At 30.0% G+C, this 27,916-nt stretch overlaps 1 protein-coding gene across 6 annotated transcripts; it reads left to right on the forward strand.

Annotated features, from left to right (window-relative positions):
* Positions 1-27,680, forward strand: LOC107172160 (uncharacterized). Of its 6 annotated transcripts, XM_089215969.1 has the most exons (4): positions 1-113; positions 1,661-1,812; positions 16,320-23,283; positions 27,263-27,680. In XM_089215969.1, the coding sequence occupies exon 3, from the start codon at positions 16,649-16,651 to the stop codon at positions 18,248-18,250; it is 1,602 nt and encodes a 533-aa protein (XP_089072095.1). In that variant the 5' UTR covers positions 1-113; positions 1,661-1,812; positions 16,320-16,648; the 3' UTR covers positions 18,251-23,283; positions 27,263-27,680. The 6 variants fall into 6 exon arrangements, 3 of the variants coding, with proteins under 3 accessions (XP_089072095.1, XP_089072094.1, XP_089072093.1); XM_089215968.1 differs by lacking the exon at positions 1,661-1,812; XM_089215967.1 differs by lacking the exon at positions 1-113 and having other exon boundaries at positions 1,260-1,812.
* Positions 27,681-27,916: the final 236 nt, after the last annotated feature.

Raw genomic sequence — 27,916 nt, forward strand, 5'->3', positions numbered from 1 at the left:
TCCCGTCGACTCAACTCGTCCGCGTGGTCCGTCCGTCTCGCGCTCGTCACGTCAAGATCACGCACACCACGCACATACGTGTAAATTAACACCGGCACCGCCGTGGGCCGCAGGTAATAATAATGATTGTAACAATAATAATATTAAAATAATTATATTATAATGATAATTATTAACATGACACCATAACAATATGTATTACACGAAAACAAAACATAATAATATTATTACACGATAACAAATTTTGTACGCTGATCGCGCGAGAAAATTTCTCCCATTTTCCGCATGGCTCTCGGACCGTCGTCCTCTCACTGACCGCCGCGTTACCAACCTCTGTCGCTGTGGTCCGTAACACGTTCACTATCGGTCCTGTCCGAATTTTATAGAACACGGCCCGACCACGATCTATCGAAACGATTATAATATTATTATGATCATCTGGATCACTGTTTTCAAAACACCTACATTTTTAGAGCACTATTTTTCGATTTTTAATTTGCGATTTTGGACCCGGGGTAAAACCCGTGCGCGCGAATCACAAGTATCTGCAACAAATAAAAATAAATAAATAAATAAACTTCGCGTGATCGAAAAGTTTAGACAGTTCTCTGCGAATACGTTTCCTCTATATTATAATGTCTTCCGAAAAGCAACAATGAAGCGATAGTCCGCGGTATTGGGCGCTATTGTTCTTACGCGTGTCTCAATCATTTTTCACATTAACGGGACAATAATATAATATAATAATGTTATTTACGTAAAAATAGGTACATAGTAATATAACACACACTCGGAATAGAATAGCATATGTATAACTAACCTTATATACCTAGTTTATAAGTTGACACGAAAAGTCGTCATGTTCTTATTATTGTTATTATTGTTATTATCATCGTATGTCATAATAATATTTTAATATAATAATGTATTCGTGCGGTGCATAATAATATAATTGACAAAGTATACATAATATTATAGTCGTCGCACGCGCACTATATGTACATTATCCTAATGATGATGGTAATAATAATATCATATTATATTATGTAGTTAGAGCGTTGCTCCGCGGTATTACAATATAATAACAACATAATATTACATTATTATACTACAATACCGTATCGTATGTGTATAGTATGTACCTATATACATAATAATATTATAATATAAAAAAATGTATAATACGCGTGTGTAGTGGGCAACAGCGGCGGTCGGCACCGGTCGGTCGGGCCCCGCAGACGCCAGTTGGTAGTGGAAATATAGCGAGCGCGCACGTCCGCCGCTGTTTTCGGCGTCGACGTTCGCGAAACACGCGACCCCCAAACGCGCAATCATCAGGTGCCGTTCTTTTCGGTGTTTTTCTCCTCCCCCCCCCCAATTTCCAATTTCCGTTTTTTCTCTACGGCACTATACGAACGCCGCCCGAAAATCGCTTGCCCCTCCCCCCCTCCGCATCATTCATTCGAGGACGACAGAGGTTGAAAAATAATTCGCGGAAAGAGGACACGGCGACGGGCAAACGCGTTGCAGACCCGCAAAACGACGTTTTCGTACCTACCTATATATAATATCTATGATCATAACGTAATAACGTCACTATTATTATTGTTATTGTTGTTGTTGTTGTTGTTGTTGTTGTTGCTGTTGTATATCACGTTAGGTCAGAGAGAGGAGGAATATTTTTTTTTGAATCTTTCAACCGCGACGATCGACGATTGACCGGCCGCCAAAGATGCACTCCAAAAACCGTCCACCCGTCTGTGCACCGATGTGAATCGCGTCCGTCGGAAAACGTCGGACAATGTAATTATCGTAAGTGTTGACGCTACACATGCACATACCTACAGATTACTGTTGTACGTGTGTATGCGTAGTATATCAAAAGTGCATAATATAATAATCATAATGATAATTAATTATGCACATTTTGAATTACTTTTATATTGTTATAATAATATTGTTAGATTAGAATACATACATATATATATATATATATTTAACTATCCGTTGCGCGTAACACCTTAATATTAATTATACATAATATTATTATGGTGGCAGTAAGCAGTGTCCAGTACAAACTGGTAGATAGGTAGGTCGGTAGGTAGATAGGGATATTTTGAAATTATTATACCCTAACCTAACCAATAACCAATAACCGAGAACGAAAAGTAGGTATAAGCACCAATAAACTTTAACCGCTATATCACGATAGCGTGATTTTTTTCGAAATTTATTGTTTTGTGATGGCCTTAACTCCTCTCGAGGAATGAATCTCGTATCGATTATGATACCACTTCTTTAATAATGCTATAATATTACGTTATAGTTATTTAAACAGAAACAATAATATTTTAACATGATATCAACTTTGAGTACAAAGACTTTTCCATCAGGCCCAGGGCTAAATATCTACATTTAAATAGTATACATGAATTCGCATCGCTGCGTGATTACCCATCCATATACCCATATGGCCGTGGAGTTATTTCAGCACTTCGGTCGTGTGCCCTGCTTGTCACTTAACTTCTATATGTATTTGTACACGTCATACGACTTCCCGTGTTAAATCGTTAAAGGGAGTCGCATACATTGTGTAATAAATATTATAGTTACTGCACTCGCCCACGCAATCCAAGTTAGCCGGTTATTGCAGTAAATGTAGTCGATCGAACCCAAAAGATAAAAGCTACTTATTAAATGTCCGTCATGTAATTAACGGTGTTTTCTAGTTTCTCAACGATTTTTATATTTTTCATGCCGATACGAAAATCGGATTTTGAGCAATGAGTGGGAATGAATATTGGTGGTTTGACGTAATACCTATATTAATTCTTGTTTTTTTTTTCATTATTATTAAATATGTATGCAAGTCATACATTTTTACACAGTTCTGAGAAATGTGCAACACAATAATTATTATTTTGTTTTAATTTAGAAAAAAATAATTTTAGAGATTTTTAATTTCAATCATAGTACTTTCCGTTAAAATTTTCATACCTTATGGGTTGGTAGATATACCTTATTTTTTAATAGTCTAAAATCTCAAGAAACTTATAAAACTGCAGATCACTTTTCTAGATTTGATTTCGTCGTACAATTTTTCAATTGCACAAGTCATGAATACATTTAAAAAATTAAATACATTATAAGTGATTGGTCCGTACATTTTTAAAATTATAATTGTAAAACGTTGACATTTAACATTGGACCTACTTATTTTATTTTTATTTCTCAAGCAATTCAATTGATTGATGCATCTATTATCTGCATTGTTCACACACATTTAGAATCGCGCTCAGATCCGTTTTTTGATTTAGAATTTTTTTCAAAGTACACGATATGACACGCAACTGGTGCATATAAAACGTTATTAATTTATTATTTTTCTAACGCAACAACAATAAAAATGTCGAATATCATAGTACTAACAGGAGACAGTGCGCAACGCGATCGCCCCAACCAAACGAAAGAAACCGAGTTCCCACGACTTTGTAATCGTTTTTCAGTGGTTGGGGTATCGACGATCTTTGGCCCTTTGATAATTGTTATTATACTATCGTTATAAACTTATACGTTATGAATATAAATTTTATTGTTACATTTTCATACGATTCGCTTAACCACTTTGCTCTACGGCTTTCATATTTAAATAATGATACTAATCAGGTACCCATGTCCAATACTACCTAGCTATTAAGTAATGTATATTTATTATTATTATTATTTTATAATCATGTAGCCTCCGCCGATGACTACAGTTTTTTTGTTTTGACGCGTTACAGTCAATTATTTATTTCAATAATAACAATATAGCAATAATCGACTGGAAAAATATTGTGTACGCGTACCTCACATATACTTATACATTGTATACCTATTTACGGTACACCGCACGTCGTCGGTTGTTCTGTAACGAAAATGATAATAATGACGTCGTGACAGGTCCACTTTTATTTTCTGGTTTTTATTCTCTCTCTTTCTCCGTCTATCTACTTCAGATTTTATTATTTCGACGTACCTATACCTCCGTACATGGATCAACGACCGCTCTTCTAGACTGCACTGACCTAACCTAACCAATTATTCCACGACCAAAAATGTCTGCACACTCCGGGAAACTATATTACAGATATACATACCTAGCTGTTGAAATACTACAATAATAATAATAATAATAAAAATAATATTGTCGTGAAAACTATTCGTCGGGTGATGCAAGACACTGCAATCATCACCGTTTCGACTGCAGCACCTATCTATTTCTTTGTCAAGAATATTATCACCAATAACCTAAACTATGATATTATTGAAAACTGAAATTTCATTATAGTTATACATTATGAAATTCCAATACATTTCAGTGCCATTTCAGGTTTTGGTGCATCAAAAATAATATTATATCGCCATCAAAACGTGATTTGACTTATAAAATGTTTTACTTTTATTGTTATCATTTTTATTGAGTGTATATACTACATGACCTATCGTCGAGACAATCAATGTTTTATTACAACTGTTAAATTCTGTATATTTCCTACATCAAATTATACCTATAAAATCTTTTTTTTTAACTCGTTTTACACTATGAATCTCTGTATCTACCTTTTGCACACGTTCTCTCACCAGTCATTAACATTTAAGTAAATAATGTTCTGTACATTTTATTTGTTGTTGGGTTGTAATTATAAAATAAAATGGTACAATATAACCCGAGTAGGGTTAAAGTTGGCTTCAATAATCATCTATATTTCGAGGTGCACTACAATTTACTAACTATAAGGTTTATATAAAAGTGCACGTTAAAATAAGTCAAACAAGCACGATAAACTTATTCATACTTTATATTCACTTAAAATAGTACCTATTTAGCTGACGACTCACGCGTACCGATATTCTTCTGCTATTGTAGCATTCCGCATAGAATCGACCAGTTTCGATTGATACGAGTAAAATATATTTTGTTTAACTATCGAATTTTTATTTGAGTTTAGATTTTTGTCGTTTGTTTCACTATTCATTGAAAGTTGAAATACCTATATCTAATTACTCGTCAGCTATAGTTTAAAATGTCTTAACAAAATTAATCACTAGATATACATATATTCTGAATTACATATTTTTTTAAATGTCTTAAGCTGATTAATATAGGTTATGGAAAATAAACAATAGATTACAATATTATGTAATTATTTGATCCTAACTTTCAGTCGATTTTGTCTTACGTTGTTACCATAAGAATCGGTGGGGGTTCCCCTTCAGTGTCCATGTTCCCTTTTCGCTCAACATTTTTTTTGTCCTATTTGCACAGGTTCTCTTTACAATCGTTGGTAATCATTATTAAAATTCCATACGAATTCACAACCCAAAGATATTATTAGAAAATATTTACTATCCTATACCTACATATTATTTTAATTATTGTAACATAGTCACAATATAATTTCAAAGATTTTTCAACAATCAGATATCATCTACCGTTTGGAATTTAATAATAATAAATCATATTCGAAAATTTCAATGTATCCAGTTTCCAATAACTCAATAGTTATCTTCACAGTTATTTGGAATGATTTTTTTTCTGTTCTTTAAATAAAACATGGATTTAACACTATTGTAATCACTTATAAGACGTAATAGCAATACCTACCAAATACTTCGATCATTTTACTTAAGTAGTTCCTATAATATATTTAACAAATCATTCAATTTTATATTCTACAAGTATTTTCTCATTCGTAGTACATAATATAACTAAACCACAATGATAACATTTATTTGATTTTTTTGCAATGAGGGGAACTAACAGAAAACATGGGCAAACGGGAATCGTCATTTTTAAGAGAAAGGTGTTACGCCAAAGTATAGAATGTATTTATTGAAAATATTATTATAACTATATTTAAGTTTCTGAATTATTATCCACATTTTGCATTAAAATGTTTCTCTAGCTGCAATTTTGTGGTGCGGTTATACCGTTAAAAATAATTTTCTGTAATATAATTTCTAAACTGTATGTATTCGTTTATTTCAAACATTTTTTTAGTTTTATTTACAAAGTTGAATAATACAATTGCTTACGATAAAAAATTGCAGAATGGTGATTTGCAGCAAATTAAATTGTGCTTGCTCTTTTCGCTTAACATAATCTACGTGATAAAATAACTAATATTTGCAGGTGCTTAAAATAAATTAAACTTCATATAAACTTAAAAATAATATAGAATCATCTAAGTACTATACCTGAATAGTGTTTATAATATATTTACGTAACAATAGTTTTAATTTTTACAAAACAGTGAAAACGTATAATGTTGCATGTGCTCATAAAGTTGTTAAAACTATTAATTATTCATACTTCGTAGTTATTGTCCACTAGGTATCGATTATACATTTATTATACTAAACAGTAAATTTAATTATAACATAATTTTATAGAACAAATTTATTATTTGCATGACGTATTTTCAGTTAGATTTCTCCAACAGGTAATCATTTTAATACATTTTTATTGTTTTTAATCAATACAAATATTTGAAGACAGTAATTTTGAGTACCTAATAAAATAATTCATTTTTACTGAAAAAATTAATTTTCATAATTTTATATTTATTCAAAAATATTTTGTAAGTTATAATTACTATCACTAGATAGTTTTAAAGCTTCATACAAATTCAAATAATAAATATTTTATAATTCAGTGACAGAACTTTTTTTTTTTTAAATAACCTTTTCAGGTCACACAAAACTGTGACAAGATGTGTAAAAAACTTTCCAAAATATTAAACTTTACGTGTTATATACCTACATATAGATGTAATAATAGAAAATTAAATTAACTGTTACATACTATTTATTGTACGTTTTTGATTATAAATTTAATTTTTTGGCTATTCTTAACAATATTATTACTTACTTGGTAATTTTATATTATTATATAGGTAAATATGTTTTGGTTTACTTACTTCCTAATTAATTATTGTTTTAATAAAAAAAAATAAACGTGCATACGTTTAAAATATCAAGTAAATTAAAACTTTTATTGATTTATCATAATTTCTTTGATAAGTTTTTATAACATTCGAACACAATTATTATTATAACATAGAATACCTATAGCTGCTATAAAAGTAGCTACGTTTTAATATTAACTGATTATTGTTATTTTTTTTTTTTTATTGCACTTATAATTAGTCAATTAACGCGATTAAAGTGAAGATTTAATAATATAGGTAGGTAGTTAAACGATGAACGGTATTTAATCCAAACAAAATTAATTCACAAGGAAAAAATAAATATCTACAAAAAGTGTTTATTGAGTATACTCACATACGTAATATTACCACTCATATCTAGGTAATAATGTGTATAATAATCAATTGAATATTTTAATTTTTCTAATATAAATTATATCGGAAAGGTATCGACGATTAATGTAATATTTCAAATGTTTTACTATTTATCATAAAGGTATTCGTCATATTAATATAAGAATAAGAGAATCATTTTTTAATAAATCATATGCCGGCTATCGTAGTTATATACACATTATACCGTGCAATAACAATAATAATATATAAACACATCTATGCAAAGCAAATTATGCTGCACTATTCGTGACTACACAGTTTTATCATCGTGTAATATTTCATAGGTACCATCTCCAACATTTGAAATCCTAAGCCCTTGCAGCCAAATTAAAATTAATCGTGTACAGCGATGTAGCGATCGCTATATGTACGATGTATACCTATATCGAATGAGCAATATCTTCACACTTATTTAAAAGGTGTTCAACTTCATGAACGTTATTGCCGAATAGCAGACGTCATTACTAAATTTATCGTACATACATAATATTGCCTACGTTCACGTTCATGTGATATTTTATTTTCATCGGCACGCTCCAAGCACAATAATATATTAAGGAGAAGAGGCCAAATTATTTCCTGTGAAATATAAACATGATTCGTTATTTGTCTCCATAGACTTACTTGGCAACCATTTTATGTTTCGCATAAAAGTTGAAGTATTATATATTATTTTATGCCATTCCTATTTTTTAATATTACGTTGGTAAACTATGGCGTTTTAATTTCATACATCGGTGTGTCTATTTGCATTTTATGTTTTCAGAAAATTTAATATTTTTTTTCATTTTTAAATTCAATTTATATGTCAGTAATTTAATAACTTGATGCAACATAATTCTTTTTTCAGTAATTTAATAACTAGATAATATTATATAAGTGTATAACATGATTCCGTGTAATAAAACGGAAAGGTTAATTATCTACAAAACTATATCATTCTGATGATTAATTTTAACTTTCGCATAATTCGTTTAAATGTAATAAATTGTCATTTACCATTTCAACACGTTTAAAAAAAAAAAAAAAAAAAAAATTAAAAACCAATGAAATTATTATATTTCGTGTTTGTTAATGAACAGCTAGCTAGTATATTAAAACGACCACCATATAATGTAAATTTAAAATATGCCTAGTTATCTTATTTTGTTTTTATCGTTTAAATGTATAACATTTGTTGCTTAGAGCAAGCTGAGAAACCATCAATTTACAATTCAATTTATCATAGTTAAATTAAATGTATTATACCAACTGTAATTATTTGGCTTTTTGTTTATGTTAATTTTTTTTTTTTTATTACGAATATAATATCAAGTATTTTTTTAAATTTATTTACTTTAATTTTTAATGCAAATATACTATTATGATTTCATATTTCATTTTTATTGACTCAAATATATTTTATGTATGACTAGATTTTTTTTTTTTTTAGTTAAATGTTAATGTTAAAATTATTTTTCAATCAACTTCTTACTGATTAAAAAACTAGTACATCATTTTAATAACATTTTTTTTTAAAACAACTTGAGTTAATTTTTCACATAATTACTTAAATGCAAGAATTTATATAAATTAAGATTTCACTAACTATAAGATCAAATTAGTATTTTAAATTTTATTGAATAGTGAATAATAAAGTGTAGGTAGATACCTACTACTAAAGATTTACCTACGTTGTTTTTAAGAAACAAAACGAATCCATAAACTTCTACTAAGACTATCTATAGTAAAATTTTTAAATTTAAAAAGTGTAAAATGATATTAAATTCGTAAAATGTAACTTGTTTTTGTATGATATTTTTTATTTTTTTTACAAGAACAAGAATTATTATGTTTTTGAAAACACATAAAATCTACGACACTAAAATTAAGGGGTCATCTGGTTTTTCAGATTGTCCCCAATTGTATAAAATTTGAAGATTTTATTTTATATTTTATTTGCCACCTTAATTATGATACTTTTCCAACAGTTTACTGACGGGCAATTAGCTATTTATGGGGTACAGTTGATATGGTTTATTTTATCGAAAAAATGGCTTCACAGAAATATTGTCGTACAAGAATTTTCGTATTTTGATAAAATTTTTTCCTAATTGAAAAGGGAAGACTTACTACAGGCGAAATTGAAATAATTTTTTTTAATTTATTTAAAATAATATTTCAATTCAGAAAAAAATCTTAAAATCGTACTATTTAGAAAATGTATTACTAAGCTTAAAATTACAATATTGAAAATCAAAGCTTCTTGTATTGAACTAATAGATTAAAAAAAAAGTTTTTTCAATAGAACAAGATCATTATTCCTCTTGATCGTATTTTTGTGGACAAAATTATATCGGCACCAAGTGCTTTAAAAACGTTATAGGTCATTCAAAATTCAATATATCATATTATATTTGTAGTCATTACGAGATTCGTATTTAAAAGTTCAAGGGGGGGGGGGGGGGCAGTCGACATTGCAAATGAACATTGGTTAAGATGTTTGTGTTATAAACGCGTAACATGGCAAATTTACGCTCAGCTGTTCACGTTTTATTACGTTAGCTTAAAAATTAGAGAGGATAGACTTATAATGAAATTTGATAGTAAGAATATTATCTATGTTTTGATGTAAGTTTTTTCTACGATAATTCAGTTTTCAAGTGAGTTATGCGCGTATAAAAATATCACTTTAAAATTGTATTATCGTAAAAAAATTTCCAACAAAACATAGATAATGTTCTTACCATTAAATTTCATAATAGGTCTGTTCACTCAAATTTTTAAGCTAACGGAATAAAAGTTGTATTATAAAACGTGAACTGTTGAGCGTAAATTTGCTATGTTACGCGTTTATAAGACTGAGACAACAAAAATACGAGTGTCGCGCCCTTTTAATAAAATTATTTATCAATAATTTGACATGACAATTTTGGTTTTGCTACGCAAGCTAAAATTAAAAAAATTCTAACGTGGTTTCCGTTTCGGGTAAATTACCACATACAATTGATATAAGCTGGGTTTTAAGTTTTCCGGTTAAAAAAAAATAGTGAGTTAATATCGTATTATGCAATAGCAGTAATTATCATAATTAAAAATATTTAACACAAAACTGTTTAAAGTAGCTATTTTTTTTTTTTTTTAGATTATACAATTTTATAATAAGGATAATTCTACAGGCATGCGTAAATCATTGAGTCATATTTACCTACACAGGTACAACAAAACTTGGTATCTGAATTTCTTCAATCAGAATTTAAATTTTGATACCTGTAATAAGTACAATAATAAATATTTCCATGCATCTTATTCCATGTTCATTGTTTGAACTTTAAAGAATTGATCATTTTTCTTATATATAAAAATCCTATATATTTCTATTTTATACTTATTCAATTTTTTAAGTCGGTATTCATTGGTTTATTAAAAATCCATTATTACCGATAACTGAAAATATACATATACATATATATATATTAGGTAGCTATAATGACAGAAATAAAGAACAAACTTATATATTTTTAAGTTGTTAGCTATATTAGTATAATTTATAGTTAACGTAATAATTATCATGCACATAAAAATGTATGTGTTTAATATAATATTTTTAATAATGTTCATCACGTTTAAGATGTTATTATTAAATGATTTATTGCTCAATCACGATTATACGAATATCCTATTATTAATAATTTTCAAATCCATTTTTAGAATTTCTCAAAGAGACTAACCATATTCATAAAATATTATATAAATAGGTACTTAGAATATCACATAAAATGTTAAACATATTTCTCTTAAACTCATTGTATCATATTAATCACCTATTAACAACTTATTAATCTGTAAAATTTAAATAAACTATAATATGTATTTTGAAACGCCAATAACCCCGATAGTTGAGGCGTATATTTTGTTGAATAATAAAAAAAAAAATATTCAAATCGAATGAAATCTAACTGGCACGTGTAATATAATATAATATAATATGTAATATAATATAATGCTGCTTTTACAGATTTTATGATATTAAAATATTCGTTTTCGATTTTGTTTTGTCATCACATTTTTAAAGCGCATCATAAGTTTACCTTATGAACTTACGTATTTTCCTTTTACTTTTTTTATAATTTATATAATAATATTTTAAATTATGTTCCACTATTAATTTATTTCGCTACCTATTTTACTTTAATAAAAATGTGGTGTATATACTTTGTGCTTGTATTTATCGTTTTTTTATGCCATGTGCATTTTATTAAGAAAACTCATTCAAATGCAAGTTTGGTAAAATTTCGAGATTGAAAATTCTTTGAATTCGTTTTATAATATAGTCAAAAACAGTGTAATACAAATGTTAATAATTATTTATCATGATATTTGTACCCATATACACTAATTTTGTTTTAATAATAGTGAAACACCAAACGTAATAAATACAAAAAATTTTGAGTATTTGAGTAGGGCTAAATTATTGGTATAATTTTCCCCTCCATCCATAGACATTCATACTGTAATAAAGCGTTATTAATTATTTTTAAAGTTTAAATATAACTCGAGTTAAATACCTCAATATGTTCCCATAATTTTTTCATATTATTATTAATATTTTATAATAAAATTTGAAAAATTTTAATTCGAGTGTTTAAGTTGGTTTCGTATTTTATTAACTACTTTCCATGGGCTTAAAATTTCGATCCTGAGTTTTCAGTCAACGTTTCTCTGACATTATTATAATAACATATTAATATCTACCAATGTGATCGTGTTCAATGTGTGTTTTTGTCAATTTTATAAGTCCTGATATTAAATCGCATTGACGACAAATATACTATTGAGTGATTCTTACTAGGGTGGTTACTGTTATTAAACTTAATTGTCGTGATCAGTGATATTTATTAATTCTTAATAGTACAATAAACAAAGGGGAAACTGTTACGGTTCTAATATGTATAAAACATTAGCACTATACTCTTCAGAGTATTTTATAATAATATTCTAAAACGAGCGCAGCTATATTGTCAACTATACAGTATGCTTCATTGAGCATGGTCGACCCGTAGTATCCTTTATATATATATTTATTCAAATTCTGATGTTTGTAAGTTTCACGTGTCTATACTTAAATGTTACACAATTAAATCATATTCTATTGATAATTTATTCTTTATATTTTTGTACATTTTTGTAAATATTCGTATAAATTATCAATTGTTAAACTACTAATAAATAAATAATTTAATAATAACAATTGTTAAATTTAATATTTACTGTAAATATCAATAAGTTAGATGGCATTGTCAGGATAACCTTAAATAATAATAATATGAATGGTAAAATAAGTTACAAAGACTGTATTTAATGACACATTTAAGATTTTTTCCCGCATTTAAGAAATGCCTTGATAGAGATGTAAACGTATTTCTTTTAGGTTTTTATTAATCTTCTTTTTTATTGTTAATTGTAAAGCAAATAATCTTTGTGTTAACTTTGATGTATATAATATTTGAAGTTCAAACGTGTAATTATGGTTTCTCAGCTATTAAACTTTATTAACGTAGGATATTGTTCAATGATAATAGAGGTTTAGCAGATAAGCAGTTAATAATTGGGGTCTATGGCTACCTATCTATACGTGCAAATATAAATTAGATGTACTTATTATAGGTACTCAGACAGTTTTTACAAATTTTAAATTGCTGATAGATTAATATTGATTTCTATAATCTTTAAATCTTTATATTATTATATTATGTTATATTATATCTATATGCTTACACTCGACAACATGACTGATTTAAATAGGTATATCACTAAATATATATATATATATATAGTAGAAAAAAACTACATACAGACATATTTTTACATGCTTTATTATAAGCGTACTTGACTACCATCATACTTTTTATTTGTATATAATATAGATATATAATACGCGATTTCGAATACGCGTCTAATGTCAATCCATCGAATAGGCAAACAATTGGGTTTAATTTTTATCTAGAAATATTAAGCACTCTTGTACCAAAACCAACAAAGATTAAAAACCGTATACACCACATGTAGACCGCATTAGAGATAAAATAATATTTGTAATGCGTTAGTATCTTTGTATATAGTGAGGTAACAGAAAAAAAAATACCACTCGACCCGGCGGGATCTATATGTTATAATATTTATACAAGTAGTGTATATACAATAATACCTATAATATACCTATAATTATATATTTATATGGCATAATATTGTAATATATGGACGTGTAAAGTAATATAATAATATGCTGTATGTTTGACATGTTTATTTCGTTTGTAACAACACCCAATAAATGCAGATAAGATAATAATTATGCACCTTACTATATGTTATAATTTTATTGACTATTACTGTGCACAGCGTGTTCGACGTACCTACCTACACTCGTGTAGTTTGGGTACCGATAGGGTTTTAATTCTCGATGATTGCAATTGCATATTAATATATCGTAATCGTATCATCAATACTTTATTAAAACCGATTAAATTATGATTCATTGAGGTTCAAACTTCATTCAAATTCAGATTTGAATATTTTCCATATTATAGACCCCCCCCCACCAACTAAATTGACACTTAAATTACGAAAACAATAGGCGTAGCTCTTTTATTTATCATTTGGTATTGCATTGCAATAATAATAAAATTAATAATATTAAATAAACATTAAAATGAAATCCTTTATCGTTAAATTGTCTCAGACACATATTTTGAATAACTAAGTGAGTAATAAAAAAAAACATATGGAATCTACCCATGACCCACTCACCTGCTCAATAAAATATGGATTTTGTTCACTTTAATAATTAATGGTTTATTTTCTTATATGTTTCCTTACCACTAATAACATTGTGTCTTGGCACACCTTAAAAGTTATATTATATATTTCATAGTGTAGCACACAAGTCGTTGTGTTGTGTTTAATTAAATGCATTTATCTAAATCGTAACGTGTCATCAATCTTTTTTTACCTACGTACATTTTTTTTTTTTTTTTTAGTAGGTATATGATTGTTATAGGTAATATCATAAGTCTCAACTCGAGACAAAGGACGTAATCGGTTTAAATTTTTATTATTATTAAAACATTTCACGGTTGGTAATTGACACGCCCGGTTATATAACGCATGCAAGGAGTAAAGGTATATTAATTATAACTATAACTATTTTCAACTAATAAACACGTACTATGCTTTTTTGTTCTATATTTAAGCGGAAATAATGTAAAGCCAACTGTTCTTCAGATTTCATACGATGCTAATTTCGATGTTAAAAATTTTTTTATTTTGTCTTTGAAGATTTTTGAAAATTATAATATTTTTAATATAAATTTATAAAATATTTTTATCTATAAAACTATATTCAGTTCAACTTACGAAACGTAGTCGGCGGTCCAGCGGTGAACAGTTTTCGACAGTCCACTGTCAAGCAACACCCGTCTGTCAACCCATTCACGTATTTTCAGTACACCTGCTGACGTGTAATATCGCCACGCCTCTGTGCATAAAACAGTTACCAATAACGTTTCTTAAGTTAAACAAAGTATAACTAAATTCAAAAATAACTTTGGTTTTCTAATTCAATTTGTTTTTAACTTAAAAGGTGATTTAAATTCACTAAATGATGGTACAGGAATTTTATTACATAAGTATAACAACTATTTTATGATTTTGTTATTGTATATTTTACTCTGTTTATAGTTTTTTTAAATTATTAAGTATATGTTAAGTATGTACATATACTAGACAAAATATTATAACTATTTTATATTAAACTATATTATTGAGGACATTAAAATTAAATTTTTTAGTGCATAAATGGCAAAGATATTAGATGTAGGTACTTGTTTGAATTTGATTCAGATGTATCATCATTCATCATTATTTTTTTAATAAGTCCACTGAATAGAAAATAAACGGTGGATATTATTTGAATGAAAGAAGTTGAATTCGATACATACTTTAAATATAGCAACAAAACCTATATAAACTAATTAAGCATTAATTAAATAAATGGTTCACACTTTAGAGTTTAGGCTATCTATAGTGTACTAAAAATTTCCAAATGTCAGAGTTTAAATATGTATATGATTAAAGAGTGAATCACTATGAATATATTATAATTGCGTCTACTCCACACTTGTGTAGGAGTGAGTGCAGTGAGTCTGTATTTCTTATAGAAGTTATACTTTACATTTATCAATAACTACGATACTGCAGTATTGCCAGTACTTATATTTACTTAAATATTCTGTGTGTGGTAAAATTGAAAAATATATTATAATCGTTTAGTATTTATATTTTACCTATATATGCATAATAAATGGCTGTCTAAAACAACTTGTCTTAAGTCTTAACAACCTTGTTTCAATCACCGAAGCTAGAAGAAAAGGGAAAATGGCTGTTTTTATTATTACTTTTTTGAAAAATAAAAATCTTGCTATTCATTAAAATATATATATATATATATATATTACGATATTTTATAATTATAATAATAACGACAAGAAAATAACAGAAAATTTTAATAATGTGCATCAGTGTAATTATTTGATATTTAAGCATAAATGGTGATAAATATTATATTAAACGTGACGCCTTAAACAAGTGTGGTGTAATAAGAGTGGTATTATTCCCATGTAATATTATGTATGTTACCGATATACACGTACACATGTGAATATTATAACACATTACACGGTATCTATGTGATATCATTAATATTATATTAATAATAAATTGAAAATAACCATTTTCACTGAATGTTCGGCTGATTCCGATACTGCTTTTAATGATAATGCCCTATCATTAAACATAGTAATAAAAAACAGCGTGTAAAGGTCACGATGAATGGTTTATAAACAAAATTACAAAATAAGAAATCGATAATGATAATATTATATATTATAGAAAATGTGTTTGGTTTTGTTTTTTTAGCCGACAGATATTGGCTGTGACTCGAAATCGACTTCCCTCCCCCCACCCCCGGCACCAGCAGCGGTGGCACGCACATCAAAAGTACCCTGCACATATTATATACACACACACGCACTCCCACGCATACACAACTACAGTCACACACACGCATATACGATATTATATGCACATTGTACACCAGTGCAGTCTATCGAGTGGCCACCACTGCACCACTACTGCGCCACCACCGTAACAGCGGCGCCACGCCGAAGATGTGCCACCAGAGATGCGCGGGCGCGACTCCCGTGCCGTGCAAAAACTGCACGTGGCCGACACGAGCCTAGACAAACATGGCCAAAGACAAAAAACCGGAAAAGAATACCGGATCGAGAAAAGGAACGGTCACCTGTGAACGGACCTACGTTTCAGACAGATGTTCACAAGCCGGTAACCAAGAAATTCGACGATCACCACCAAGCAGCCCGTCTACGATACGAGTATTAGATCTTCCATGCAAACACCGAAGAAGAGGCGCGGTTCGTGATAAAAGAACCACTGTGTCTCTTCAAAGATCACGTCCGGTTCATCAGCGCGCCGATAACGCATACGTAGAAACGTCTTTCGCAGACAGTGTTGTCCCGCCTGCATCATTACAGCTACAGGGTGCTCTCACTCCGTCCTGCTCATACACGTCCAACCGTACTCCGAACGCCGTGCCATATTCCTGTGGCAGCTCCGCTTCCGCCGAAGTCAGCTGCACAGAGCCGCCGGCCATGAAGTCGTCGGCCGAACCGCCTCCCCGGCCGGGCGAAGGCATCATTGACGAGTTTCCCGCGTACGTGCCGTGGAAGGCCGAACAGCGCGTGGAAGAAGACTCGTTGGCGTGCAACGTGTGTCTCAAGTGCCGGTGCTCCACGTGCCAGAAACTGTGCAGGTACCCTGGCATGCGCGTTTGCGGCTTGATAGATGTACAATCGCGTTGCGATGAAGCTTGCGTCGAGACGACAACGGCGGTGTGCCTGCCGTGCGTCCAAAAGACGGCCAGGTGCCCGACCATCAACGCTGCCAGGGCCGAAGCTGCTGCCAGGGCCGAAGCCGCTGCTTGGGCTGAAGCTTATACCAAGGTTGAATCCTCTTCCAGGGCCGAGGTCAACGAACCTGACGTGTCCGCTACCACAGCTATAGCCAAATCCGCCATCATAGCTGTCGGCAAAGCTGCAACCACAGCCGCTACCAAAGTCGCTACCACAGCAGCCACTAATGCCACTACCAGAGCCGCCACTAAAGCCGTCACCAAAACTGCCACCGCGTCCGTCACCAAATCCGCTGCCTCAGCCGCTATAACAGCCGCTACCAAAGCCGTCACTAACGCCGCTACCAGAGCCACCACCACAGCCGCCACTAAAGCCATTACCAAAACTGCCAACAAAGCTGCCATCACAGTCGCTACTAGAGCCACCGCCACAGCCGCCACCACAGCCGCCACCGCAGCCGCTACCACAACAGCCAGCACCGCCCCTGAAACTGCCGAACTGAAAGACAGTGGCGGTCAGCTGCGGACGGCACGCGTCACATCAGGTAAGTGCCGGTTGCGCTGGCTGCTCTATTGCATATGCTGCCCGTGCCCGTACTGTCCGGTGGAGGACGTGGCCGCGTGTTCGGACGGGTGTCGCGGCAACGTCAACGTTTCCGGTTGTGAGTGCGTCGATTGGGAGGCGCTGAGGCAAAACAACCGCCTCCGGGCGAAAATCGCCGCCACAGCTGTTCTGTCGTCCAGAGAGCAACGCCGTTGCCGTGATTACCATTATTACATCAGGAGGAAGCCGGATATGGCCGGAGCCACCACGACCACTGCCATAACCACCTACGACAAGTTCGCCGCTGATGAGGAAAACACTGGCACCGCGGCCGCCGACAAGAAAAGCAAATTGCACAAATTCCTACGTTTTTAGACTTATAATATATACACGTAAAATGCGATGTATTTCTTATACGATTACTCCGGCAAGTACAGCCAGTCGTATTCGTCTATATTAATCCATGTATATTGTATGCATATATTTATATTATATAGGTACGATAAGTATTTAATCCTACATTATTATTATTATTATTATTAGCAGTAGTAGCAGTAGTATTAGTGGTAGTATAGTAGTAGTATAGTAGTAGTAGTAGACAGTAGACAGTAGTAGTAGTAGTAGTAGTAGTAGTAGTAAATTGAATGTTTAGTATTAGGAAAACGTGTTTATGTATAAAGTTAATTAAGATGGAAATAAAAGATGGCGACTCGGCGGGAAAGCAAAGCAAAGACAGTTCTCCCCCGAGTTCGGCGATAATAAGTAAAAAAAAAAAAAAAAGTTGTAGTAGTAGTACTTAATAGTAGTTGTCAGGGCTTGAAATCGATGTTAAATATCGATAAAAAGCGTTAAAAACAATTACTAATAATTAATATCGATAATTCATATTAAAATAATAATATTTTTTATGATTACATTTTTACATACAAATTAATATAATTAATTTAAATTAAAATTCAACAACATTTCTCTAATTTTTTATATATTATATTATTTACAATAAATTATATGAATATATGATCATTAATATTTTACTGTTTTAGAAAGAGATCAAAATTAAAATCGTAAATATGTATGTTATATATTAAATTTAAAAAAAGTCATAATTAATATTTTTAATTACATATTGAAAAAAAATGAAATTAGTATAGTGCAATGATATAAAAATCATATTTATAACATCAATATTTTATTTTAAGTTTAAATAAGAAAATAAGAAATAATAATAACAATAATGAAAAGTAAAATCGATAAATTTAATTTTAATTTCAAGCCCTGTTGTGTAGTATAATAAATACTAAATAGTTTAGTGCCTAATATCATTGATTTTATAATATATTATCAAGTCACAATGGTAATAGGGTCGTAAATATTCATAATCAACATAAATCTTTATCTTATATTATTATTATGGTTCTGTTATTAATATTATTAGTCTGTTTTTCAATCTTATATAGATAATGGTTTTCAGCTGCAATAATTGCATTCACTCTTTTCTATTACTACCTATACATGGTTTGTAATATTTGTTCGATCAAACTGCTTCCTTGGTCCCGTTTTTTAATTTTTGAAATGTATATTCCAACATACTAAAGGAATGTCATGGTTTTTCCTTCTAAAAACACCAATCCAGTACTGAAATCAGCAATCCATCATCATTGTCCTCAGACACGTTGTATACAATCTATTTATTCATTTTCATAGAGTTCTTTCGTCTGTTGATTTCTCCAGTATTTCTTCATTAGGTCACCATATCTATCTGACTTAAAATGGATACTTTTATGTAGCTTTCTTGAGCTCGGATTAAAAGAGGGAGGATGGTCCCTAATGGGTGACCTATACATAATAGTGATAACCTGTCAAAATCCTCGAAAAAGCCAATACTAATCTATTAAATAAAGTTCGTCTCTCGTTTTCTTGAACCATTTCCGAGTAATACGCGTGTCTGTTTAAATATGATTATATAATAAACGAGCAGATAAAACATATCATTAAATTTGATTTTAATTTTTGTAAAAATAATATTATGTGTAAATACTATATTATTCGATAACGTAAGTCATTTATTCAGCTTTATATTATACAAATCATAATATATGTTGTGTTTTTATAATAATAATGATATAATATCCTAATAATTAATTATTCATATACATTTGAATAGGTACTCGCCTAAATTAAATAATTATTCGTAAATTACACCTATATATCTAGATTTACTTCTTATATTATTTTATACTATGATATGTATTACGTCACTTTACACAAAATGCAGATACAGAAGTCGGAAATAATAAGTATTATAAATACTTGACTAATTTATTTTATTTTGAAATGCACAACATATTATATTATATGTTTATAAAATCATAAAAATTTAGTATAACGGCTATCACAGTGACTATCTACGAAAGTGTCCCTGCTAAATTAGTGTTTTCAATGTAATTTAATTATTTAATAATTTCGGGGTATAATAATTCGTGTTTGATTATGTTTATAGTCAATTATCTCATGTAGGTATACAAATTTAATACAATTAATATCAAAATATCATAATCTAATTATAAATGTACTGTATCATAATTATCACAATAAATTATTAAATTTGTATTTCGTGAATATTATGATGGACCACTGAGATCTATCTGCAAAAAAACTCGACGAGACCTATTTGTACATAATATTCATTTTAAAAACATTGGAATTAATAATAATAAATATAATATTTACCTCCCCAAATAATATTAAGTACGAAGACATTAATAATAATAATAATATAACACCATATTATTGCATGTAATTTATTGTGTGTGGTTCTATCCATTATTGCTTGATAATAATAAAATTATGGTTTTTTAAGCCAATTATCATTGTTTTATGCCTAAAACAATGATGCGTATAACTACATCTGTACGAGAATTGTTTGTTTTTAGATTATATTAAATTTCGAATGATGTATATTGTAATCGTATTATTATTATTCTAATATTAATTATTATTACTACACTTTTATTATTATTATTAGAATTGTTATTTTTGATGTCTGTAGTCTGGTTATTATGGACTAGCCAAACATTTGTTATTTTTTTAAATTTGTGTGATTTGTCGAAATGTTGCGTTCATAAAATCGTAATTTCCCTAGGGTGGCAGAAACTTCGGCGACATTTTAAACCGACACTAGTGTCACCGCTTCGAAAAACGAGTTGTACAAAACATAATATAGTAGGTACCTACATCTAAATATTATAGCCTGAAGTAAAATGGAAATCTTTAATTTGATTTAATTTTGCACGGTTCGTGTAGCTATAACGTAAAAATACGATTATTATTCGATGCCAAACCGGTGGGGGGTCGCAGGCAGGCCTTATCGGAAAATCAGCACCTCCCTCAATCGTCGCGTGGAATGACTATTCGGCTGTCTATCGATTATAGTTTTATTATTATTACTGTCATAACCCACTGCCGACAAAACAGTTACCTTAACTGTCACATCGAACCGTGAACTGTCACAATTATTACTATGATTTTGGTCATATTATATAATGTAGAACGGTTTTACTGCTACCACGACGTGTTCTCCGTGCCGATAGTATTATAAATTGTCGTTCACGTTTTAGCGTTGGCACGTATAATAAACGGTCTTGGAAACTATATTTTTATGATAAACCGTGAAATATCGAACGAATTTAAAGCTGAAAAGTTTGTAGGCACAAGTAGTGCTTACCGAACAAGACATCGCGCATCAGCCAACATTCCTGAGTATTACTATATATAATAGTAATTAACATTTTTGTTATTGTTATGATTAAACTGATCGGAATACTATTTTCCTTCTCTAAGCGATATCATGCGCTATTTCACCAACTCCACAAATCTCGATACCGTGTGTGTTTTTACGGTTTAATTATAAAATATATTATAATAAATTATATAATATTGAATGTTTTTTAAATAGTTATAATATTCCCATATTTTATAGAATATAGATACCAACTACGCTCCTATATGGGTATATTAGATGTTATATTATATATTATTAATATTATTATTATTAATTATTTTAAACGTGTTATTCGATTTAAAGGAAATGTTTAAAAATTTTAAACGCAAATAACAATATCATTAAGTTATATTTATTGTGTGAATTTTTACACCACGGGCATGCACATACACATCGATAGATTTTTAATGCCATTATTATATCTACTTATATATTATGCTACAGTCATTGATCAGGAGATCATTAGAATATTGTATTAAACATTAAAATATCTTAGATTATTTTACAGCTCTGTCCTGTATTACGTTTTATACTAGCGTGTGTAATATCATTATATTGCAAATATTTATTTTCACATAATAACTATATTGATTAACCTCAATTTTGATTTCACAATAATTTAAAAATTATTAGAAAAATAAATAAGTGTCGTGTTTAGTGCTTGGTTTGGAGTTTACATTACAGAGATGCGCATGCCTGTGGTATTGGTTCATGTTATTTATTATGATCAAATATTGTTATAAAATATAAATGTTTTAATGTGTTTATTAAATAATATTAATTTAAGCGTATAAATTAAACGTAATGGTTTCTAAAAAATCTAACTATATGTTACTATTACTATATAATATGTTAACGATCGATAGATTTTTTTTTTCAATTTCACTATTAATTATTCTTAAGCCTCTCAAGTATCAAAATATACTCATATGTAGATTAAGTATCTGCATTGGTTAACATCGGGTTGTAAAAACCAGTTCATGTAATTATTACTGACTACTGCTGATTTATCTCTAGTCATAAATATTATTCAAAATATCGATACAAATATAATTCTTACTACTTGAAATGTTTTTATTTAAAATGCAATATTTTTTTGTATAATTTAAGTTTTTAATTTTTGCAGTGTCATATACGTATTTATACGTTTTTTTTTTTTTTTTTTTTTTATTAATTTATATACAAAGTTTAATATTTCTCACTCACTCTCTTTCTCTCTCTCTCTCTCATTTTTTTCTCTGGTCGATATATAAGTATACTTATGTTCAATATTCATTTTAAACTATAATCAATTATTGCAAGAAAAAATATGTAATTATATTCTTAATGTTATCTAATCGAAATAATGTGTTGATGTTTTTGTACTTGAATCTCTCCCAAAATTCATTCAAACTAAATTTTAGCAGCAGTAAATCATACGATCGAACGATAGTGAAGTGTACGTGCACAATCACAATGTCATACACAACGTGCTACGACAACCTGTGGACTGCTAAAATGTAGCACTACTACCCACAACCATGTAGGTATATTACATTGTCATCATATATTATCAACTGTGATGATAATAACACAACAATATACGACGGCGTACACGACCTGACACGGAGCTTCATAAATAATATAGGTACACATTTTGTATATTATAATATATCTAACCAGTAACCACGTCGATAGGTACAACGGATAACTCGTGTCCTGCATTACAATACGGTATAATAATATACGCGTCGCTTACGACGACCCACCCGCCTTCACTTTTATCGCATACAAATAGGTACGGCAACCGCTACACGGCTGGCCATCTCGCGACAAGACGTATGGTCACGACGAATTAATTATCATAATACGCGATTCTGTGTTTCGGACTTGGATATCGCTTATACCAGCTATACCTAGCAGATACCGGGTTCACGAGCCACTGGTCGTGATGCGTACCTAGGTAGCAATATATTATAACATAATACCTAATCTTATACCGTGTACAATTGCAGTGTACCCCGCTTAAGGTGGAGGGTTTAGTTATAGTTGCAGTGTATAAATAGGTAAATCATGAACAAAATAAATTCCAAACCTCAGAATAATAATAATAATAATAATAATAAAAACGCGAGAGTGTGTGAGGCCATCGTTACACTCTGGGGAAGCACAATTTATTTCATACGTTATTGGTACCCCGTGAAATTATAAGTGAATTATAAATTATATATATAATATAGAGAGAGATTTGTATAAAAACAACAAAGGTGTAACAACAATAACTAGGTATAATAACAATCGTATCGTTTCATTTTTTCTGTCATTTCATTTTTTTTTCCACTCATGCCTCAAAAAAGAAGTTTTACTTCAAAAATAAACAAGAATATATTAGAGAGAAAATTATAAATTAACAATACAATAGACATTATTATCAAAATTTACAATTATTACAAAATCCACTACTACCTACTAAAATGGCCCTTATGGTGTATTTAATCGATGGTTTCAGAGTATGCAGTATAGCATACTCTGCGACGCCCCCTGGCTACGCTTATGGATATAAATATATAATATATAAATATAAATAGCTATTTCAATTTTAAGAATTTTAAATTCAGAAATAAACTGTATTAAACAAAAATTATATTAGATTAGCAAAGTACTTCGTATACCTAAACGAAAAAAATATCACGGAGGTACCTAGAGAAAAAAATTAATAATAATAGTTCACATCATATAGCAGTTTTCAATTGAAAACCACACATTTTTAATTCCTAAGATATAGATTTTCCTGTTCGGGTTATTGGTTCAATTTTTGTCACTGGTTAGTGGTTACTGGTACGTTAGAAACATTTTTACAGAAGCGTCGTCGGCGATGTCTTGCACGGATCTCAAGGAGCGACCTTGCAGTAGTGTATACCTATATAATATTATAACCTATACATTAATCACAAACTTGCAAGGTGGATCGACTTCCAGCTACTTAAAAATAATATATTTTAGAATCAACATGACATAATAAGTCAACAAATTAATCAAAGGTGGGAAACTTAATGAATAAATTGAGCTAATCAAGTTAAATCAATCAAAGAATATTAAATTATAAGTTAATACCTAACAGACACCATATTTAACGCTAAAAGTTCAAAACATTAACTCAACTTGGTTAAAAAGTAGCTAATTACTTTTTTTTACATAATTCGATCACATTCCTTTTTAGTGCACAATATATATTTATAGCTATATTAGGTTTTGGGCGTTTAGGCAATTATACTTATGTGTTAACTCAATATTTATGTATTATTGTATATTAGTTATTTTTATATTATATAATCATTTTAGAACAATGTGATTAAAGACAATTATAATTATTTAATTCATTTTAACTATAGTATACAGAATACAGATATACAGATATATATTGATATATTATACATTTAAAGCAGATTTTAACTTGCCATATTTTTTTTTTTTTAAACCATCTAGAAAAGGTTTAATTATTATGATGAATACCACTAACTATAATAACCAAGTTTTAAAGTTTAAAAAAAAATTACTTAAGCTTTTTATCGATTTGATGGCAACCAACTTCACCTTATATACGTAGATATCTCATTCTAGTATATATACGAGTATAATAGGGAGTTATTATAAAAATGTAAGTACGATCCAACATGCGTAAAGTAGGGTAGGTCTGCTTATCGGGCTGGCAGATTCAGACTTTTAATTCGTCTATAGTTACGGTAATTGTTATTTATTATTGTTGTTATATTGTTGTGGTATCGCAACATTCGCAACAACGACCGAGACCACGACGAACCCGCCGATCACTGACCTCCGACCATGGAACAACGGGACGACGAGTTACACACAAACACACGCACACAACACTTTATTTATGTGAAGTTACAGATACTTATCTACACCGTGAATGGCTGTCGCTGGTACATATTATATACCATTAATAAAATATTTTTATATTATACGATACTAATCAGGGTTCGGAAATTGCAGTCGATTTCCCGCGAGTAAATCTTCGTGTACGCTAGTGCGATATCCCTATGAGCGAATTACGAAAAAACATTTCCCTTCGGATTATTGTATTATTATAATAATACGCAATAACTATCTGCGCACGCGGTTATAGCAGTGCTCATATTATAATAATATATCGTAAACGCGTTCAACGTTTTATAATAATTTTGCACGTATTTTGCGTCTTGATTTTTTCTCGTTTTTTTTTTTTTTGTTTTCCCTATCGATGCACATATTTGAATATTTGATTAAAATATAATATAACATTTATCGTCGAGAACATTTCTCAGAACGCGTATTACATATTGTCCCAACACTCGTTTTAGACATTTTCCATTCCGTTTGATAATCTCAAATATTATTCTGTTATCAAGTGAATAAATTAAATAAACGGGCAACGACCGATATTATACTATTATTATCTACAATAAGCCCACATAGATCGCTAATCTCTACCAAATATGTATAAACTAAGATTACAAAATAATGTGCTGATCTACAGTGGTTTAAATCGTAAAATCAATTACAAGAGGACGGCACATACCAAACAATTGTTTGAAAAAACCGTTAGGTGTGAAAAAAAATCACTCGTATGATATTTAATGTGACATTCGTGTTATTATATTAAAGTTGAAAAATCAAAGTTTCGTATAATACAGAAAAAGCACGAAATATTAATAAAATTTGTTGATATCAGCTATTGTAGGTAATATATAATAATTTTTTAAGTTAAAAAAACTCTGTTTAAAAAACAGTGTAAAACTTTATTTTTATATAAGTTGTATGAAATAAAATAAAAACGATATGGTATACAAAATATTGTGTAGCTTATTATATTATACATAAATTTGGATTTTTAACTATATGCCTGTAACCAAGCGATTTTTTTCCCACGAAACTAATTTTCTAATTAATATAATCCTGTAATCACGCAACAATGGTAATGACATAAGAACACTAATAACTTACTTAGAATGCAAAGTATTATTTTAGATTACAATTTTATTCAAAGTTACAATAAAATTTTCATTATATCTAATCCTTTAAAAAGTGGGTGTAGCGTAAATATTTTTTTATTACACACGGGATTTCACTTTACTCACATAATATACATAATATGTATTAGGTATATAGCTTATTTAAAAGTACATAATAATATTATCATTTGTTCCAACTAATGTAATTAAATTTCAAACTCACGAAAATAATTTAACAAAATAGTTTTGGATTAAATTCACCAGGAATTCACAAAGCAAACAAAATATACAATTCAAAAATATAAAACTTTTGAAATTTCCGAATGTATTTCCAAATCCTTTCGCAAAACTTTATTTTTTCATAGACTACATTATCGGGACAATTGCTTGGGGTATATATTAGCTGCTCCCCCCTCCCCACATAATATTTTTGGCCATGATACAGAACCAAGAAATCCGGGCCCCTCTAAATTAACAATTAATTTTGAAACATTTTCTAATATATTATATTAAAGTAGGTAATTATTCGTATGAACGTTGGGCCTTAGTACTATGGGTCCTTTTGACAACCATACCTCCTTTATGGGAGCCTTATATATCAGTTTTGATTTTAAGGATACGTGACGACATCTTGAGGAGAATTGCTGATGGACACGACAAAAGGGAAGAATGACGGAAAACGACGAAGGCGAGCAACACCACGGTGGATGGAGTGATACGTGATTGTCGCGGGTCGGAGGGCTAAAGTCGTGGCTTTTGGGGCTCTATCCGGATCCGCTACAGCGAGCGAAGTCGTTCCAATCATTTTCTCCGGGCGATACCAAATACCGCGATTGCTATGTGTTAATCGTCTGTGTTATACCATTTATTGTGTGTGATCTCAATCATATTTTATAAACATTATTATATTATATACGATTTAAATAAATAATGCATATATGATATAAGTGATTTGTTAAAATTAGTTTTTATCCGAGCAATAAATGGACAACATGCAATACAATACATTTTATTATCTCATAAATTTTTTTATTCTTTCAATACACATTTTGATACAATAATATTATAATGTATTATATTGCATGGTATGGTCAATTTATCTCACAACGCTTTTCTTATCATACACCTATTATACTTAACATGGTAACATTGACTTACTAACGAGGTTTTCAAAAAAAAAAAAAAAAAAATGTTTTCTTTCATTTTAACATAAGATAATAATCAGCACCAAACTAAAATTAGCTCTAAAACCACAGTTATCAAAAATGA

This window comes from Diuraphis noxia, unplaced genomic scaffold (assembly GCF_037042655.1).
Source record: "Diuraphis noxia isolate RWA-SAM2 unplaced genomic scaffold, SU_Dnox_SAM2 contig0001, whole genome shotgun sequence".
NCBI classification, from domain to species: Eukaryota; Metazoa; Arthropoda; class Insecta; order Hemiptera; family Aphididae; genus Diuraphis; species Diuraphis noxia.